Source organism: Oncorhynchus nerka, linkage group LG25, assembly GCF_034236695.1.
Source record: "Oncorhynchus nerka isolate Pitt River linkage group LG25, Oner_Uvic_2.0, whole genome shotgun sequence".
Classification (NCBI taxonomy): domain Eukaryota; kingdom Metazoa; phylum Chordata; class Actinopteri; order Salmoniformes; family Salmonidae; genus Oncorhynchus; species Oncorhynchus nerka.
This window is the reverse complement of record NC_088420.1, coordinates 43,156,683-43,176,263: the sequence shown is the minus strand read 5'-3', so window position 1 is coordinate 43,176,263 and position 19,581 is coordinate 43,156,683. Positions and strand designations below refer to the sequence as shown.

The 19,581-nt window shown below is 41.6% G+C and overlaps 1 protein-coding gene and 1 pseudogene across 3 annotated transcripts; one reads left to right on the top strand and one right to left on the bottom strand.

Moving 5' to 3' along the window:
* The first annotated feature begins 65 nt into the window (after nucleotides 1-65).
* On the top strand, nucleotides 66-13,184 carry si:ch211-59o9.10 (uncharacterized protein LOC561841 homolog). 3 transcript variants are annotated; one of them, XM_029634519.2, is made up of 11 exons: nucleotides 66-213; nucleotides 6,561-6,791; nucleotides 6,947-7,001; nucleotides 7,132-7,684; nucleotides 7,941-8,065; nucleotides 8,273-8,362; nucleotides 8,485-8,578; nucleotides 8,704-8,813; nucleotides 9,022-9,143; nucleotides 11,619-11,718; nucleotides 11,938-13,184. In XM_029634519.2, the coding sequence occupies exons 2-11, from the start codon at nucleotides 6,613-6,615 to the stop codon at nucleotides 11,992-11,994; spliced, it is 1,485 nt and encodes a 494-aa protein (XP_029490379.1). In that variant the 5' UTR covers nucleotides 66-213; nucleotides 6,561-6,612; the 3' UTR covers nucleotides 11,995-13,184. The 3 variants fall into 3 exon arrangements, with proteins under 3 accessions (XP_029490379.1, XP_029490380.1, XP_029490378.1); XM_029634520.2 differs by having other exon boundaries at nucleotides 66-218; XM_029634518.2 differs by having other exon boundaries at nucleotides 66-235.
* On the bottom strand, nucleotides 12,144-14,263 carry LOC115109534 (LYR motif-containing protein 5A-like; annotated as a pseudogene).
* Between the last annotated feature and the right edge of the window lie 5,318 nt (nucleotides 14,264-19,581).

Below are 19,581 nucleotides of genomic sequence, written 5' to 3'. Positions count from 1 at the left end.
TAACTTTTTTTATGAAGTGATGTCGGAAGTGAACGCAGAACATTACACGTCACAAACGGAAATAAAACAGAATGTTGTGGTTTTGGCGCTGGAAGAGAAAGGAAATGAGCAACTGGTTAGCTAGCTGGCTGGAATGTTTAGTCGTTGTATTTTGTGAGATGGATTAACAAGAGGGCTCTCGAGAACAAGGACCAATTGAATCGTAATCACGAAGTAAGGTGTGATCTATGTGAAGGTATTAGTTTTGTTGTATTTATATTAGATCAGTCAACAGTCGGTAGCCACAGGCACAGTTAGCTAGCATACCACCGGGTAGGCACAGTTAGCTAGCCAACGCATACCAACAGAGTGCAGTACATACTTGCCAGTAAATTAGCTAATGTTTACAGGTTCACACCTCCTAGGGAATATCTAGCTAGGTACACTCATTGATATGTTTATGTAACGTTAAGACGTTACGTTCCCACAATATTTCAATCATGAAGCGAATGAGTCATATCCTTATGCCGTCAAAATAGTAATTTCAGAGTCAAATAAATGGGGATCCTATAGAACTATTTTAATTCCTTGGACAAATACAGGTAGTTATCTAACCTAGTTATCTTTTAATCTAGCTGCCTAGCTAGTAATCTGATTTAATCAGGCTGTAATACACAATTAATTTGTATATACAGTACAGTGACTTTAAAGTATTCACACCCCTAGAGTTTCTCAAAATGTGTTACAAGGTGGGATTAAAATATATTTAAATGTCATGTTTTTGTCCAATGTTCTACACAAAGTACTCTGCAATGTCAAAGTGGAAGAAAAATTCTAACATTTGTATTAAAAATAAATACAAAAATAACACTAATATAGCTTAATTCGATAAGTATTCAACACCCTTAGTCAATACATGTTAGAATCACCTTTGGCAGGGTTTACAGCTGTGAGTTTTTCTGGGTAAGTCTAAGAGCTTTGCACACCTTTTCTAAGCAACTCCAGTGTATATTTGGCCTTGTGTTTTTAGGTTATTGTCCTGCTGAAAGGTGGATTTGTCTCCCAGTGTCTGTTGGAACGCAGACTGAACCAGGTTTTCCTCTAGGATTTTGCCTGTGCTAAAAAAAACTCCCTAGTCCTTGCCGATGACAAGTACACACATAACATGATGAAGCCACCACCATGCTGGAAAATATGAAGGGTGGTACTCGGTGATGTGTTGTGGTGGATTTGCCCAAAACTTAACGCTTTGTATTCAGGACATAAAGTTAATTTCTTTGCCACATTTTTTCAGTTTTACTTTAGTGCCTTATTGCAAACAGGATACATGTTTTTCTGTACAGGCTTCCTTTTAACATTGTCATTTAGGTTAGTATTGTGGAATAACTACAATATTGATCTATAATTAACTTCACCATGCTCAAAGGGATATTCAATGTCTGCTTTTTTTTACCCATCTACCAATAGGTGCCCTTTACGAGGCATTTCAAAACCATCCCTGGTCTTTGTGTTTTGAAATTCACTGCTCGATTGAGGGATCTTACATGTGTGGGGTACAGAGATGAGGTAGTCATTAAATTAATATGATTTTTGAATGACTACCTCATCTCTGTACCCCACACATACAATGATCTGTGCACAGTGTGTCCATGCAACTTATGTAATTTGTTAAGCACATTTTTACTCATTAACTTATTTAGGCTTGCCCTAACAAAGGGGATACTTATTGACTGAAGACATTTCAGCTTTTCATTTTTAATTAATTTGTAAAAAAAATAGAGAGAAAATCATAATCCACTTTGACATTCTGGAGTAGGCCAGTGACAACAAAGAATATTGATTTAATACTTTTTAAATTCTGGCTGTAACAACAAAATGTGGAAAAAGTCAAGGGGTGTGAATACTTTCTGAAGGAACTGTATATTTAACATTTTTATCTGAAAGCATAATTTCTCAAAGTTGGCATATTTATTCAATTTTGGCCTTACCCAGGCCTCCTTTAAGACATCATATTGTTTAATCTGTAGGTGCTACACAGCAAACATTGGTGTCATATGAAGCTTTTCCGCTTGCTCTGTAATGCGTAGTATTTAGATTTCAGTAACTTTTTTTATATAATTTATGAATATTGAAGAATATAAAACATGAATATTGAAAACACACAATTTGATTTGGCAAATGTTTCAATGTATTGTTGAACATAATATATTAAATGGACATATCAATGTTCCAGAGTTGGCTGTCTGCTACTTTTAGAGTTATGATCCAATTTGTCAGCATTACCAACAATGAATGTGGCAACCCATTTGCAGGATGTGCAGTGATACAAGTAAAAGGAAGGCTGTGATTGGTTACATTGCCTAGATTCCATTTTCTCTCCACTAATTGGGCCGTAACTTTAAATCTAGCATAGATCCACTCTAGGACTTGAATATGCTTGTAGAGTATATCATATTCAAAAATGTATAAAACAAAAATAGCCAAATCCAACATTTTTTTGTTTAAATTTTTCAATATTCATTTATTGACATTTTTATTGAAATAAAAATACTACTCATATTACAGAGCAAGTGGTAAAGCATCTACAGATGAAACATTATGGAGTCTTAAAGGTGGCCGTGGGTAGGCCAAAATGTCATAAGTATGTCAACTTAGATTAATTATTTCTCAATTATGCTTTTGGATTCAAATGTCAACAATCCTTCCTCCAAAAATGATGGTATTTTTGTTGTTGTCTGGGTTTCATGAGGAATCTCAGTTTTCCCATACTATATGTGTGTATGTGTATTAGAAATTTACATACACCTTAGCCAAATACATATTAACTCAGTTTTTCACAATTCCTGACATTTAATCCTAGTAAAAATTCCCTGTCTTAGGTCGTTACGATAACCACTTTATTTTAAGAATGTGAAATGTCAGTATAATATTAGAGAGAGGGATTTATTTAAGCTTTTATTTCTTTCATCACATTCCCAGGTCAGAAGATTACATACACTCAATTAGTATTTGGTAGCATTGTCTTTACATTTTATAACTTGGGTCAAACGTTTCAGGTAGCCTTCCACAAGCTTCCCCCAATAAGTTGGGTGAATTTTGGCCCATGCCTCCTTACAGAGCTGGTGTAACCGAGTAAGGATTGTAGGCCTCCTTGCTTGTACACGCTTTTTCAGTTCTGCCCACAAATGTTCTATAGGATTGAGGTCAGGGCTTTGTGATAGCCACTCCAATACCTTGACTTTTGTTGTCCTTAAGCCATTTTGCCACAACTTTGGAAGTATGCTTGGTGTCATTGTCCATTTGGAAGACCCATTTGCGACCAAGCTTTAACTTCCTGACTAATGTCTTGAGATGTTGCTTCAATATATCAATATATCCATATACTTTTCCGACCTAATGATGTAATCTATTTTGTGAAGTGCACCAGTCCCTCCTGCAGCAAAGCACCCCCACAACATGATTCTGCCACCCCTGTGCTTCACGGTTGGGCTGGTGTTCTTCGGCTTGCAAGCCTCCCCCTTATTCCTCCAAACATAACGATGGTCATTATGGCCAACAGTTATTTTTGTTTCATCAGACCAGAGGACATTACTCCAAAAAGTACGATCTTTGTCCCCATGCAGTTGCAAACCGTAGTATGGCTTTTTTATGGTGGTTTTGGAGCAGTGGCTTCTTCCTTGCTGAGCGGCCTTTCAGGTTATGTCGATATTGGACTTGTTTTACTGTGGCTATAGATACTTTTGTATCTGTTTCCTCCAGCATCTTCACAAGGTCCTTTGCTGCTGTTCTGGGATTGATTTGCACTTTTCGCACCAAAGTACATTCATCTCTAGGAGACAGAACACATATTTTTCCTGAGCGGTCTGACAGCTGCGTGGTCCCCATGGTGTTTATACTCGCGTACTATTGTTTGTACAGGTGAACGTGGTACCTTCAGGCGTTTGGACATTTCTCCCAGGGATGAAACAGACTTGTGGAGGTCTACAATGTTTTTCTCAGGTCTTGGCTGATTTCTTTTGCTTTTCCCATGATGTCAAGCAAAGAGGCACTGAGTTTGAAGGTATGCCTTGAAATACATCCACAGGTACACCTCCAATTGACTCAAATTATGTCAATTCGCCTATCAGACGCTTCTAAAGCCATGACACCATTTTCTGGAATTTTCCAAGCTGTTTAAGGCAGTCAACTTGGTGTATGTAAACTTCTGACCCACTGGAATTGTGATACCGTGAATTATAATTGAAATAATCTGTCTGTAAACAATGACTTGTGTCATGCACAAAGTAATGTCCTAACCGACTTGCCAAAACTATATTTTGTCAACAAGAAATTTGTGAAGTGGTTGAAAGAGTTTTAATGACTCCAACCTAAGTGTATGTAAACTTACGACTTCAACTGTGTGTGTGTGTATTTTATATATATATATATATATCTCATGTTAAAAACTTCTTAAGGACCAGACCCCTTTTCAATTTTCGCCTAAATGACATACCCAAAGCTAGCAAGGATATGCATATTCTTGATACCATTTGAAAGGAAATACTTTGAAGTGTTTGGAAATGTGAAATTAATGTAGGAGAATATAACACATATCTGGTAAAAGATAATACAAAGAAAAAACATGCGTTTTATTTTTTTCATCTTTGAAATGCAAGAGAAAGGCCATGATATATGACTTAGGAATCTTGGCACAATTTAGATTTCGCCACTAGATGGCAGCAGTGTATGTGCAAAGTTTTTAGACTGCTCCAATGAACCATTGCATTACTGTTCAAAATGGTGTATCAAGTCTGCCCAAATGTGCCTAATTGTTTTATAGATACATTTAAGGACATAACTGTGCACTCTACCATGCTATTGTTTGAGGAATCTTTCACTGTAATAGCTACTCTAAATTGTACAGTGCAGTTAGATTAACAAGAATTTAAGCTTTCTGCCCATATAAGACATGTCTATGTCCTGGGAAATGTTCTTGCCACTTAAGTCATGCTAATCACATTAGTGCACGTTAGCTCAACCGTCCCGCGGGGGAGGACACCAATCCTGTAGAGGTTTTTAACACTATCGTTGCATCTTATGTGACTTGTTAAGCAAATGTTTACTCAAACTTATTTAGGCTTGCCATAACAAAGGTGTTGAATACTTCGACTCAAGCCATTTCAGCTTTTCATTAAATTTTTTTTTTTTAAATTGGTACCGTTTCTAAAAACATAATTCCACTTTGACATTATGGGTTATTGTGTGTCTAGGCCAGTGACATAATCTCAATTTAATCTATTTAAAATTCAGCCTTTAAGTAATAATTCATGCCTTCTGGGAATGTAAAAAAAAAAGTATTACATAAGTTTGTTTTTAATGTGTCTGTTTGTATATTTTAAGGCATGACATGAGGTTGCAGTGAGTTACCCGACGGGTTGAACTATACTCTTCTCATCAATTATAAAACTTTTTAAATTTTTTAAAAAGTATTCTCAAACTGGAAATCAGCCAACCCTCCGTCGTTCACGCAATGGAAAGATCAAAAGCTTTATTATCTTGGCGATGGAGACAAACAACCGTGCGGTTTCAGGCCATGTGGTAGAAAGTGAGATGGAGATGGGGATGGGGGCTAGTGGGTCTGGGCAGGTGTGATGTTTTCTAGGATGTAGTCGTGTGTATGTTTTGTATTGTTTATAAAATCTCAAAAATAAAATCTCAAAAAATAAAATGTGGAAAAGTAGAGGGTGTAAATACTTTCTAAAGGAAATGTAGCTTGAAACTAATGCCTGCAAAATTGTGTAAATGTTCCTTACAAGCCAGAATGTTGACTCAAATTACATTTAAATGTACTATACCTGTTGTCTATGTGGTTTGTCCTTCAGCTGCTTAAAATTTGAGACAAGATATCCAAAGGAAAATATTGTTTACCCAACTTTTTAGAGAACCATTATTTTTTCCCTTCGATAGCTATTGAACCAAGCATGCAATGGTCATGAAAATGGTATATTCTAAACCAGGGGTATGGAGAACAATCAACACCTTTTTGTGTGAATTTTATTTCATTCAAATTTATTTAATTTTCTGTCTTCCCAAAACAATTCCAACAAAAAGGTGTGGATTGTTCTCCTCCCTCCCCTTATTCAGAATATTCAATTGTCATGGCATACTTGGTTCAATAGCGATTGACGATGGAACCAAATATTCAGTATACTTTTTTTTTTTACCTAGGTGCAGAACCAAACCATATACCTAACAATACATTCCTGTGAATATTTTGTCTCAAATCTGAGCAGCTGAAGTACAAACTGCACAGACAATCGGTAGAGTAAGTTTAAATGTTATTTTTTTTCTTCAATATTCTGGCTTGTAAGGAACAATTACACAATTTTGCAGTCATTAGTTTCAGGCTGTATATACCAATTAAGTGATTAACTGGACTACTCAGCTAGTAACTTCTCCAGGGGCACCTTATGTAATTTAGAATTAATAATATACAGTAGCAAACCTCATTAAGACTGCTTGATTATGAAAAAGTAGACTGCTCTAACTTTGTCATTTACCACATAAAATGGTGTGAATGTGTGTTGGTTTGCACATTGCAGCTTTGACAGTGTATGGGACCATACACAAGCTAGTAGCTCCATCTTCGTAGACATGGACAGAACACTGGAGAACTTGGAGCCCAGCAGTCCACTTCAGGACTTGGAGGAACTAGACACCACGGGACCCCTGAATCAGGCATGCCTACTGGATGAGCAAGACCTGCTCTTTGGTGATCTCAGTGAATTTGGCACCCTCAACGAGCCCCCTGTCGTCATCCTTGAGACACCCAGGTACACTGCTGCTTTGCATATTATGGTCCTGTATTTACTAGGAACACTTACTACCATCGGTGCAATAAAGATCCTGTTTCTGTCAGTGTACCTTACGAAGCAAGACTAATGTGTAGAGCTATATTCCTCAAAATGTTCTCATTCTGCTTGTGCAGCCCTCAGTACCTCAGACGGAGGCGGCGGTACAATAGGTTTGAAAACTTTGGATCGGTAAGTTGAATACATTCTGAAGACAACAATTTCCTATAAAATCCAAGTGTGACATCTCAAGTCTTGCAACAGAAATGTAAAGTTGAGTCGCTGAATGTCGCCACAGCCTGACCTTGCCCTTTTTTTGCAGGTTTCTCTCAGCCCACCTCCCAGTCGAGAGGACAAATCGCTCATCATGACCCCCACCTCTCATCAGATGTCAAAACGCAAAAAGCTGTCCATGCCAGCCACCAGCATGAGAGGTGAAGCCAAACCGGGCACCTCGTGGGCAACCAGTGGTTTTGTTGCTGCTTCATCTCTCATGACAACAGACTCTTCTCTGGTGACCTGGCTGGAACCTCCTCTCCCTTCCTCTATGCCATGTTCTTATTCATCATCACCACCCTCATCCTCCCTTGGTGCGCCCCCTGCCTCGCAGGAAGTGACAGCCGGGGAAGGATTTTGCAGAAACACATTGTCTCAGGCTCCTGTGGCAGAATCCACAGTGGAACCTGGGCTCCCTAGTTACAACAGAGGCAGGAAGAGGACCTGTAAAAGAGCAGCCTCTACCAAGTCCACCTCTACCAAGTCCGCCTCCACATTTGCCCGAGCCCCAACAAACCTCACCACAGACTCCGTGTCATTCCTGCCAGGCACAGAGAAAGAGAGTCATGTTGCTGGCTGGGAGGTTCCTTTCTCTACGGGTAAGAAGATGACACATATACTAAGGCGAAAAGAAGTTTAGCACTTTGACAGAACGCTACTTCGAAATGTTACGGGCCTGATATAGACTTTGTAGACCTACCTAAAAGTTAACTGCAGAGTAGATTCTAGGTCACTTTTAAGTGACTCACTACACATTGACCAACCTGACTCGGAACAGAATTCACAGACAACAGCAGAACCATAAGCTTATCCTTGGTGTGTCTCTGGACCCTCTGACTACTCTTATCTCAACAGACGAAGCAATGTCGCCCAAATATGACGAGGTGGTCATCAGTGACAACGATGATGATGTCATTGTAGAGGCTGTGGTTCGTGCAGTGCAGTTGAAGGAAGATGAGGCATTTGCGCGCAGTCTTCAGGTAGGGATAACTCAAAGGATACCACTTATCTTTTTAAAACAAGCTTGCTGTAAGTCAACACTGGTCGACAACACACTGTTGGGTTCTCTACTTCAGGCTAATTCAATCTTAATCAGTACATTCAGGATTGGAACTGAATTAATTACTTTCACATAAAACCTTCAGTCTCCTGATTAGCCTGTGTGATGGATTTTTTTCTCTCTGTAGGAACAGTTTGACCGAGAGGAGCAACTGCAGCAGGAACAAAGGAGACAGCAGGAAGCCATGGCGCCCAACAGACCCCACCACAACTACCCGGTGAGTATTATGTCCAAAAGCACGTACACACTCAATGTAACACTGAATGGGGATTCCACTGTTATTATTTTGAATTGCGCTGCTGTGTGAACTGGTCTGATTATTGTTCTGTCCCCCTCCAGTATGATCCTCATTTAGGGATGAACTGGATGTCGCCCTGGCCCTCAGCAGTGAACTACGCAGCGTTTTCGCCTCTCGTCGCGGGATTAGAGGAAGGTATGTTACTGAACAACAACCACAGTAGTGTGAAATTTACTGGTATGCTTGATGCACTACTTAGTTAGAAAATGGTTTTGTTGCTGTGGTGTGTATGTGTGTTAAGTGTCTGTTGAATCATTCAGAGTTGATGGGAAGGCGCAGAGGAAGAGGCCGATCTCGCACTCCTCGTCGCAGAAACCCCCGTCATGTGGTCTCTTCTCTCTTTGATGACAGTCAGGGAGACAACTATGAGGTACAACTTGCCTGGGTCCATTTGTGAAACAAACTAAGCTTCTGTCCTCTCCATGTAGGCATCACACCTTCTGTTTTGCAGTCAAACTCTTACATAGGTTTTCCAGCATTTTTCTTGCATTGATTTAGGTCTTGCATCCCTAGTAACCCCATTGTCTTAATAATGTGGGTTTTGGTTCATGTGTGTATGCTCTGTTTTGATCTCTCAGGCTCTACTGGCCTTTGAGGAGGGCCAGGGTGCTGTTGTGGCCAAGAAAACCCTGAGTGAAAGAGAGATTGAGAGGCTGCCTACGAAAACCTACGACCCAGCACATAGTGCAGGAAAGACACAGTAAGTCACAAACGAGTACCTTTTCCATAATGTAAGATGGGACTGTCTGAGCACAGGATATTGTTCCAGCCAAAGCAGTGACACATTGATTAAACTCATCATAGTTTCCAATAAAGATGACGCAGTGCAGTTCACCAGTTCTAATTAAAAATACATCAATTTACTTGCTCAGAATATCAGCACGCTTCAGATTAGTGTAGCACTATATACTTCGGTACTTTTTCATTACTACTACATAAACAACGAGTGCAAAGTTCATGCCTTTTGCCTGCTCCACTTTTTGCTAGAGCACTGGAAGTCTGGGCTGCAACATGTTAGCTCCCCACTCATGCTGCACAGAAATGAAAGATTCACCCATTTTGAATGTTATATTGCTTTTGTGCATCTGAGCTCTGCATCGATTCCCAGGGTAATTTCATGTTTATCTGAGTTATTGCCGTTCAAGCAGGCAGTAAGTTGGCCGGTATGACTTAGCATTGCGATAAAGCCGCTGGAAGTTAATAGGAATACGAATAACATTTTATTGGTCGCGTGGCGCTAGAAACAAGCATTTCTCTGCCACTGCAATAACACATGCAAAACGTGTGTGTGTATACAGTGCATTTGGAAAGTATTCAGACCCCTTTACTTTTTCCACATTGTTACTTTACAGCCTAATTCTAAAATGTATTAAATAAATCCTCATCTACACACAATACCCCATAATGACAAAGCAAAAACATATTTCTTTTTAGAAATGTTTGCAAATGTATTAAAAACACACCTTATTTACCTAAGTATTCAGACCCTTTACCATGAGACTCGAAATTGAGCTCAGGTGCATCTTGTTTCCATTGATCATCCTTGATTTTTCTACAACTTGATTGGAGTCCACCTGTGTGAAAAACAGTTGATTGGACATGATTTGGAAAGAGGCACACCTGTCTATATATAAGGTCCCACAGTTGACAGGGAATGTCAGAGCAAAAACCAAGCCATGAGGTCAAGGAATTATCCGTTGAGCTCCGAGACGGGATTGTGTCGAGGCACAGATCTGGGGAAGGGTACCAAAACATTTCTGCAGCGTTGAAGGTCCAAGAACACAGTGGCCTCCATCATTCTTAATTGGAAGAAGTCTGGAACCATCAAGACCTTGGTCAAGGAGGTGACCAAGAACCTGATGGTCACTCTGACAGAGCTCCTCTGTGGAGATAGGAGAACCTTTCAAAAGGAAAACCATCTCTGCAGCACTCCACCAATCAGGCCTTTATGGTAGAGTTCCCAGAAGGAAGCCATTCCTCAGTAAAAGGTACATGACAGCCTGCTTGGAGCGTCATCCCGCTTGGAACGCCTGAATGCCAAGCATCACATCTGGAGGAAACCTGGCATCATCACTACGGTGAAGCATGGTGGCAGCATCATGCTGTGGGGATGTTTTTCAGCGGCAGGGACTAGGAGACTAGTCAGGATTGAGGGGAAGATGAACAGAGCAAAGTACAGAGATCCTTGATGAAAACCTGCTCAGGACCTCAGCCTGGGGTAAAATGGTTCACCTTCCAACAGGACAACAATCCCAAGCACACAGCCAAGACAACGCAGGAGTGGCTTCGGGACAAGTCTCTGAATGTCCTTGAGTGGCCTAGCCAGAGCTGGACTTGAACCTGTTTGAACATCTCTGTAGAGACCTGAAAATAGCTGTGCAGATATAATATTAGGACGATGTTGGCATGGCATTGACTAAAATACAGTGGAATAAAATACAATATACATATAAGATGAGTAAAGCAGTGTGTAAACATTTATTAAAGTGACTCGTGTTCCATTTTTAAAGTGGCCAGCGATTCAATGTTTTATATATGGTGCAGGATTGAGTAACCGGGTGGTAGCCGGCTAGTGATGTCCATTTAACAGTCTGATGGCCTTGAGATAGAAGCTGTTTCAGTCTCTCAGTCCCAGCTTTGATGCACTGACCTCACCTTCTGTATGATAGCGGGGTGAACAGGATGTGGCTCGGGTGGTTGATGTCCTTGATCTTTTTGTCCTTCCTGTGGCCTTGTGTGTAGATTGATGAAATAAAACAATTTAATATATTTTAGAATAAAGCTGTAACGTAACAAAAAGTGAAGGGGTCTGAATATTTTCCGAAGGCACTATATATTACAAACAGTATATTTCACAGCGGTTTAGATGGTACACTGTCTACACTATGCTTGCTTTGTCATATAAACTGTAATTAGGTGAATGGTTTGAATTTTAGCAACCAGGAAATGGCAGAACGATATCTGCATAGTGCACCTTTAATCGTCTCTCCGTCACGTCTATAGATACTGTCCCCCTTCGTCTGTCACATCTCTTCCTCAACTGACTGTGAGCTTGTGCTGTCATTCATGGGTTTTATGAGACAGTATCGAAGTCAAAATTCTGGTTTAGTGACAACACTACTACTAGTGTATTCTCTTAGTGTTCTCCAGTGATAATGTTTTCCTCTGTGTACAGGTGTCAGATCTGTTTCTCGGACTATACAGAGGGGGAACTGCTGAGGATGCTCCCTTGCCTCCATAACTACCATATGCAATGCATCGACCGCTGGTTAAAGGTACACACTTTCTGTGGTGCAATATAAGCAGGCCCCAACACAACCTATTTAGACAGCACTGTGTTACAATGCAGTTACAACAGTTGGTGTTCTCACCATTTTAAAATGTAATTAAATTAACTATTGAACCTTGAGTTTGTACAAGGTAAATGGTAAACTATAAGATAACAACATGAAATATATTAGAAAGAAATACACCTGGTTGTTTGCTGTTGGCAGGAAAACTCCACGTGCCCTATCTGCCGAATTGACATATCCGAGTGCAGTGGTGACTGAGCCAGAGTGACCACGGAACATGACCTGGACCTCACCGGACATACAACGCGACAACCTCTCATGTGTTAAGGTGTTTACAAGACTTTAAGACTTAAGTTTAATTTTATACTCTGAAGATCGACATCCTACAATAACGTTCAATCACCAGATAAGAGTTCAAATGTTTTTATTTTGTATTAAAACCTCAATTTTACACCAATATGAAGTTATTCTACTTGAATGAAGCAACTCAGGTTCACTGCTATGTTTTAGTATTCTCATTCCACATTGAATGTTTTTTTTTTCAGATCCCCAAAATATTTTTCCAGCATAGTTTCAAATAAATATTTGAGGTGGTTTTATAGTGGTTTTGGCAAAGTTGATCTGTGTAAAATATTGTATAAAAAGGAAAATACAAGACTACAAAAGCCAGTATACTGTTTAAAGTATGCTTGGAACAAGGACAGCATATTAAACCGCATATACTGTTGTACACTGAATGCACTGTCATGGCTTCTATTGAACTTTAATATGGCCTTCAATCGTTCTGGTGTTTGATGGACTCGTCAGGTGGCTTCTTAGACCCTTCTTAATAAAACATCTTCATAGAGGGCACCATAACTTTGTTATTGTCACATTTCAAGGCAGTGGTGTCGCCAGTCATTCCTCAGGTTCATAGTACCGCTTTTTCATGGCTCTGTACTTCCTCAGGTAGTAAAGTGCTTCCAACTCCTTGATGACAAACTACCCTCGGGCTATCATTTGTTTGATCATCTCTGGGTCTTTCACATCTTTGTTATTCAAAAATGCAGACTTCAGTCTATCCCTAAAGGAGCCAGCACCTTTGGGATACTCCCATCCAAGGTATAGGAGCTGTTGGAGGAGTAGAACAGTGACAATTACCCATTGAAGGGGGTAGAAACGTATATTTTAAAAACAAAAAAATGTGCGTTAGGGCAGGTAGCCTAGCGACCGGAAGGTTGCCAGTTCAAATCCGAGGTCCGACTGAAGATCTGTCAGGAAGTGAGCTAGCAACCGAAAATGCCTGACAATGTACCCTTGAGCAAGGCACTTGCCCCCACCTCCCACAACACAGCTGGCACCCGGTCTGTATGTGTGCTTGTCTTTCGGAGGGGTTCAGTTAAAAGGTGATGTTAAATTATGATTGGACCTTGTGTGCAATTTACCAATAAAGTTATCTTAATCTTAAAGTAGTGGTCATTTGATTTCTGGACGTCCTGTTATACTTTAGACAAAAGGCCACGTGAAGAAGAAATTGAAAGGGACAAATTTATGCTTACATTTTTATACAGCCTGACCACTTCACTCCTTAATGGATAAGCCATGGTCCCAAAGCCTAGGGACAATTGGACAGCACACAGGTGACTTTCAGTGCTGAAACACATAAATAACTACGTTAACATAGTTGCCTAGAAGGTGAACTCAAAACAAAGTGTAAACAGAAGGTGCTTTATCACTGCATTAATTAGCCTAGTCACACGGTTGCCATCCTATGCTACGGTTGTCCTTACGTGCACATACTTATCCAACTAGCTAGCGTTTTATAACTTAGCTTTTAGTTTACTTTTTGGCTAGACACAACTGTTGGTGTTGTGGCTAACAGTTAGCCAATGCTTTTCTCTCTACTCTAATATATTATGTAGATCACAACAGACAGCTAAACAACCTACAATAAAGTTCAAACAAACTGCAATACATAAATTAGCTTTTAACATACATTAGCAGAGTATAGTCACTGTCTTGCACGCTTTGTACAAAATAATCAAATGCAGTACGACCGGATATTTCTAAACATAGCTCTTTATTAGCTAGCTATAACTGGCATGTCTCATACCATGATCAACCGAAGATGACCTCAACACCTGGGTGGTTTTACCCAATCATAGCGCAGTATGATACGGCGGTAAAATGCATCCAATTACAATTCAGTATGTTTACACATGAATATTACAGTTACCTTACAAACGGTGTCATTGGATCATCGTTGCATCGCCTGACTGTTGTAAACGTACGCGCAATGCAACGTTTACGCAGCCTTTACGTTAATTTGTACCCGGATCAGGGTTTCCGCTAGTTACCACAGCCTAAATGGGCTATATATCAACTAACATCAAGGCGGTGGCCCGTTCCTGTAGGTTCATGCTCTACAACATCCGCAGAGTACGACCCTGCCTCACACAGGAAGCGGCGCAGGTCCTAATCCAGGCACTTGTCATCTCCCGTCTGGATTACTGCAACTCGCTGTTGGCTGGGCTCCCTGCCTGTGCCATTAAACCCCTACAACTCATCCAGAACGCCGCAGCCCGTCTGGTGTTCAACCTTCCCAAGTTCTCTCACGTCACCCCGCTCCTCCGCTCTCTCCACTGGCTTCCAGTTGAAGCTCGCATCCGCTACAAGACCATGGTGCTTGCCTACGGAGCTGTGAGGGGAACGGCACCTCAGTACCTCCAGGCTCTGATCAGGCCCTACACCCAAACAAGGGCACTGCATTCATCCACCTCTGGCCTGCTCGCCTCCCTACCACTGAGGAAGTACAGTTCCCGCTCAGCCCAGTCAAAACTGTTCGCTGCTCTGGCCCCCCAATGGTGGAACAAACTCCCTCACGACGACACCAGGACAGCGGAGTCAATCACCACCTTCCGGAGACACCTGAAACCCCACCTCTTTAAGGAATACCTAGGATAGGATAAAGTAATCCTTCTCACCCCCCCTTAAAATATTTAGATGCACTATTGTAAAGTGGCTGCTCCACTGGATGTCATAAGGTGAATGCACCAATTTGTAAGTCGCTCTGGATAAGAGCGTCTGCTAAATGACTTAAATGTAAATGTCTATATAGTAAAAATGAATGGAAACAAACATTTGGTGTTGGTGTTAGGTCTTAATTTAAGTTTAGGCGTGTGGTTAGTGTTTGTTTACGTTAGCTTATTAAATATCAGTGATACTACCAAGATCAGTGTGCGGTTTCCTTTTTCCTTCATCTTGTTCAACTGTTGCCATGCACCTGCAAAGAGATTGCTCAGATGTGCGAGTGCCTTTTGAATTTTGGTTAATGATGTTGAAAATAAGATTTTAAGAAGAGAAATTGTAGAAACAGGCAGGGTTTATGACTTTGTGGCTGTGATAACTAGTGAACTCGGACCAGTGTGTCGTCACTAGTTATCACCCCAAAGTCATAAACCCCGCCTATTTCTAACATCTGATTTTTAAACCTAACCTCAACCACACTGCTAACCTTAAAGATGCACTATGCAGAAATCACTGACATTTCCTGGTTGCAAAAATTCTAATAGTTTGCCTAATTTCAGTTTGTGATTAAACGAATAAGTATAGTGTAGAGAATTATTGTACCATCTCAACCACTGTAAAATATCTTTCCATAACCCAAAATATTGTATTTTCAGTTGGTGTACATAACGAAAAGTAAAAGATAAACAAAACTTCACGGGAAGCAGAAATAATGCACATGGACAGTATGTAACTTTCTGGGCTACCTGACCAAATTCACATATAAGTTGTTGCTTTCAATGAGAAAGACAGATCAATAACTCACATTTATATGTGAATTTGGTCAGCTAGCCCAAAAAGTTACATATTGCAGTTTTAAATTAAGACCAAAAAGCACATTTTTGTTCCAATTAATTTTTACGATATAGCCCATTTTGACTTTGTGGCTGTGCTATCTAGTGGAAACCTGACCAGTGTCCTGTTGCTCCTCATCACTCAACGTCCGATTTTCTCAACCTTACCAATGAGCAGCAGAGATAGAGGACTCAACTTTATATCTGTGCCATTTTGTCTGCCACAGTGGATGCTTCCTAATACCCATAAAACCTAGCGGTCAAACACGGAAATGGTTCGTCTTTCCACCATACATTTTTCACATACTTAATTTGAAGTGCTCGTAAAATTCACTGTGTACATTGGTAGGCTTACCTTGGCGTGAGGTTTTGATAACCGTGTAATTATCAATATAGTATCCTCAATTTACAAAAATGAAATACTAATTAGCAAGAGAAGACCTCAGCATGACTACAAATTCTTGCAGGAAGCTCCTGCGTGTCATCTCTAGTGACACTTCGCTACCGTTCACCAGCGCGATCAGAGACCTTCTGTGCTCAATCCATGATGAACCCATGTGCTGTATTGAAATGACTTGAATGAAGTGTTGAACTTCTTCCTTCCCTTTTCTGTCTTACCCACTGACTACACTTTAGCTAGCTGGTCAGCAGATCAGTAGATCAATTTTTATTTTACTTAGCCCAGGTAATTGTCTGTACAGTATGTCTATTTCAGACCTTATGGCATTTTTCAAGGATGAGCATGTCATGATGGAGACATCTCCCCTTTTCTGATCAGATGTCCTGTCATGAGTTGTGCTGGGCTTGCTCCTGTTGCGCGTGGCTCGGTAGCACATCAGTGCCATGTGTGGGTCTGGTTGTTTAAGAATTTGCTTAGCGGTCTGTGCAGCTAGAGGTGGTATGAGCGAAACCATACTTCCTTCTGAACACGAACTCAGTGCAGACAAACTGAGTAGACTTCTAGTAGACTATCCGATGCGGTGCAGCCAACGGGTTTCTCCACGCATCGCGCCGACAGAAACAAACATCTTTCTGGTAAGAAGAGTGGCGGGGGCGTATGCCTCATGACTAACGAGACATGGTGTGATGAAGGAAACATACAGGAACTCAAATCCTTCTGTTCACCTGATTTAGAATTCCTCACAATCAAATGTAGACCGCATTATCTTCCAAGAGAATTCTCTTCGATTATAATCACAGCCGTATATATCCCCCCCAAGCAGACACATCGATGGCTCTGAACGAACTTTATTTAACTCTTTGCAAACTGGAAACCATTTATCCGAAGGCTGCATTCATTGTAGCTGGGGATTTTAACAAAGCTAATCTGAAAACAAGACTCCCTAAATTTTTATCAGCATATCGATTGCGCAACCAGGGGCGGTAAAACCTTGGATCATTGTTACTCTAACTTCCGCGACGCATATAAGGCCCTGCCCCGCCCCCCTTTCGGAAAAGCTGACCACGACTCCATTTTGCTGATCCCTGCCTACAGGCAGAAACTAAAACAAGAGGCTCCCACGCTGAGGTCTGTCCAACGCTGGTCAGACCAAGCTGACTCCACACTCCAAGACTGCTTCCATCACTTGGACTGGGACATGTTTCGTATTGCGTCAGATGGAAATATTGACGAATACGCTGATTCGGTGTGCGAGTTCATTAGAACTTGCGTCGAAGATGTCGTTCCCATAGCAACGATAAAAACATTCCCAAACCAGAAACCGTGGATTGATGGCAGCATTCGTGTGAAACTGAAAGCGCGAACCACTGCTTTTAATCAGGGCAAGGTGTCTGGTAACATGTCCGAATATAAACAATGCAGCTATTCCCTCCGCAAGGCTATTAAACAAGCTAAGCGTCAGTACAGAGACAAAGTGGAATCTCAATTCAATGGCTCAGACACAAGAGGCATGTGGCAGGGTCTATACAGTCAATCACGGACTACAAGAAGAAACCCAGCCCAGTCACGGACCAGGATGTCTTGCTCCCAGGCAGACTAAATAACTTTTTTGCCCGCTTTGAGGACAATACAGTGCCACTGACACGGCCTGCAACGAAAACATGCGGTCTCTCCTTCACTGCAGCCGAGGTGAGTAAGACATTTAAACGTGTTAACCAGGCCGCAAGGCTGCAGGCCCAGACGGCATCCCCAGCCGCGCCAAGAGGGCCAGAGCATGCGCAGACCAGCTGGCCGGTGTGTTTACGGACATATTCAATCAATCCCTATACCAGTCTGCTGTTCCCACATGCTTCAAGAGGGCCACCATTGTTCCTGTTCCCAAGAAAGCTAAGGTAACTGAGCTAAACGACTACCGCCCCAGTAGAACTCACTTCCGTCATCATGAAGTGCTTTGAGAGACTACATTTACATTTACATTTAAGTCATCCGTCATCATGAAGTGCTTTGAGAGACTAGTCAAGGACCATATCACCTCCACCCTACCTGACACCCTAGACCCAATCCAATTTGCTTACCACCCAAATAGGTCGACAGACGATGCAATCTCAACCACACTGCCCTAACCCACCTGGACAAGAGGAATACCTATGTGAGAATGCTGTTCATCGACTACAGCTCGGCATTCAACACCATAGTACCCTCCAAGCTCGTCATCAAGCTCGAGACCCGCCCTGTGCAACTGGGTACTGGACTTCCTGATGGGCCGCCCCCAGGTGGTGAGGGTAGGCAACAACATCTCCTCCCCGCTGATCCTCAACACGGGGCCCCACAAGGGTGCGTTCTGAGCCCTCTCCTGTACTCCCTGTTCACCCACGACTGCGTGGCCACGCACGCCTCCAACTCAATCATCAAGTTTGCGGACGACACAACAGTGGTAGGCTTGATTACCAACAACGACGAGACAGCCTACAGGGAGGAGATGAGGGCCCTCGGAGTGTGGTGTCAGGAAAATAACCTCACACTCAACGTCAACAAAACTAAGGAGATGATTGTGGACTTCAGGAAACAGCAGAGGGAACACCCCCCTATCCACATCGATGGATCAGTAGTGGAGAGGGTAGCAAGTTTTAAGTTCCTCGGCATACACATCACAGACAAACTGAATTGGTCCACTCACACTGACAGCGTCGTGAAGAAGGCGCAGCAGCGCCTCTTCAACCTCAGGAGGCTGAAGAAATTCGGCTTGTCACCAAAAGCACTCACAAACTTCTACAGATGCACAATCGAGAGCATCCTGGCGGGCTGTATCACCGCCTGGTACGGCAACTGCTCCGCCCTCAACCGTAAGGCTCTCCAGAGGGTAGTGAGGTCTGCACAACGCATCACCGGGGGCAAACTACCTGCCCTCCAGGACACCTACACCACCCGATGTTACAGGAAGGCCATAAAGATCATCAAGGACATCAACCACCCGAACCACTGCCTGTTCACCCCGCTATCATCCAGAAGTTGAGGTCAGTACAGGTGCATCAAAGCTGGGACCGAGAGACTGAAAAACAGCTTCTATCTCAAGGCCATCAGACTGTTAAACAGCCACCACTAACATTGAGTGGCTGCTGCCAACACACTGTCATTGACACTGACCCAACTCCAGCCACTTTAATAATGGGAATTGATGGGAAATTTACATTTACATTTAAGTCATTTAGCAGACGCTAGCCACTTTAAACAATGCTACCTTATATAATGTTACTTACCCTACATTATTCATCTCATATGCATACGTATATACTGTACTCTAGATCATCGACTGCATCCTTATGTCACTAGCCACTTTAACTATGCCACTTTGTTTACTTTGTCTACATACTCATCTCATATGTATATACTGTACTCGATACCATCTACTGTATGCTGCTCTGTACCATCACTCATTCATATATCCTTATGTACATATTCCTTATCCCCTTACACTGTGTATAAGACAGTAGTTTTGGAATTGTTAGTTAGATTACTTGTTGGTTATCACTGCATTGTCGGAACTAGAAGCACAAGCATTTCGCTACACTCGCATTAACATCTGCTAACCATGTGTATGTGACAAAT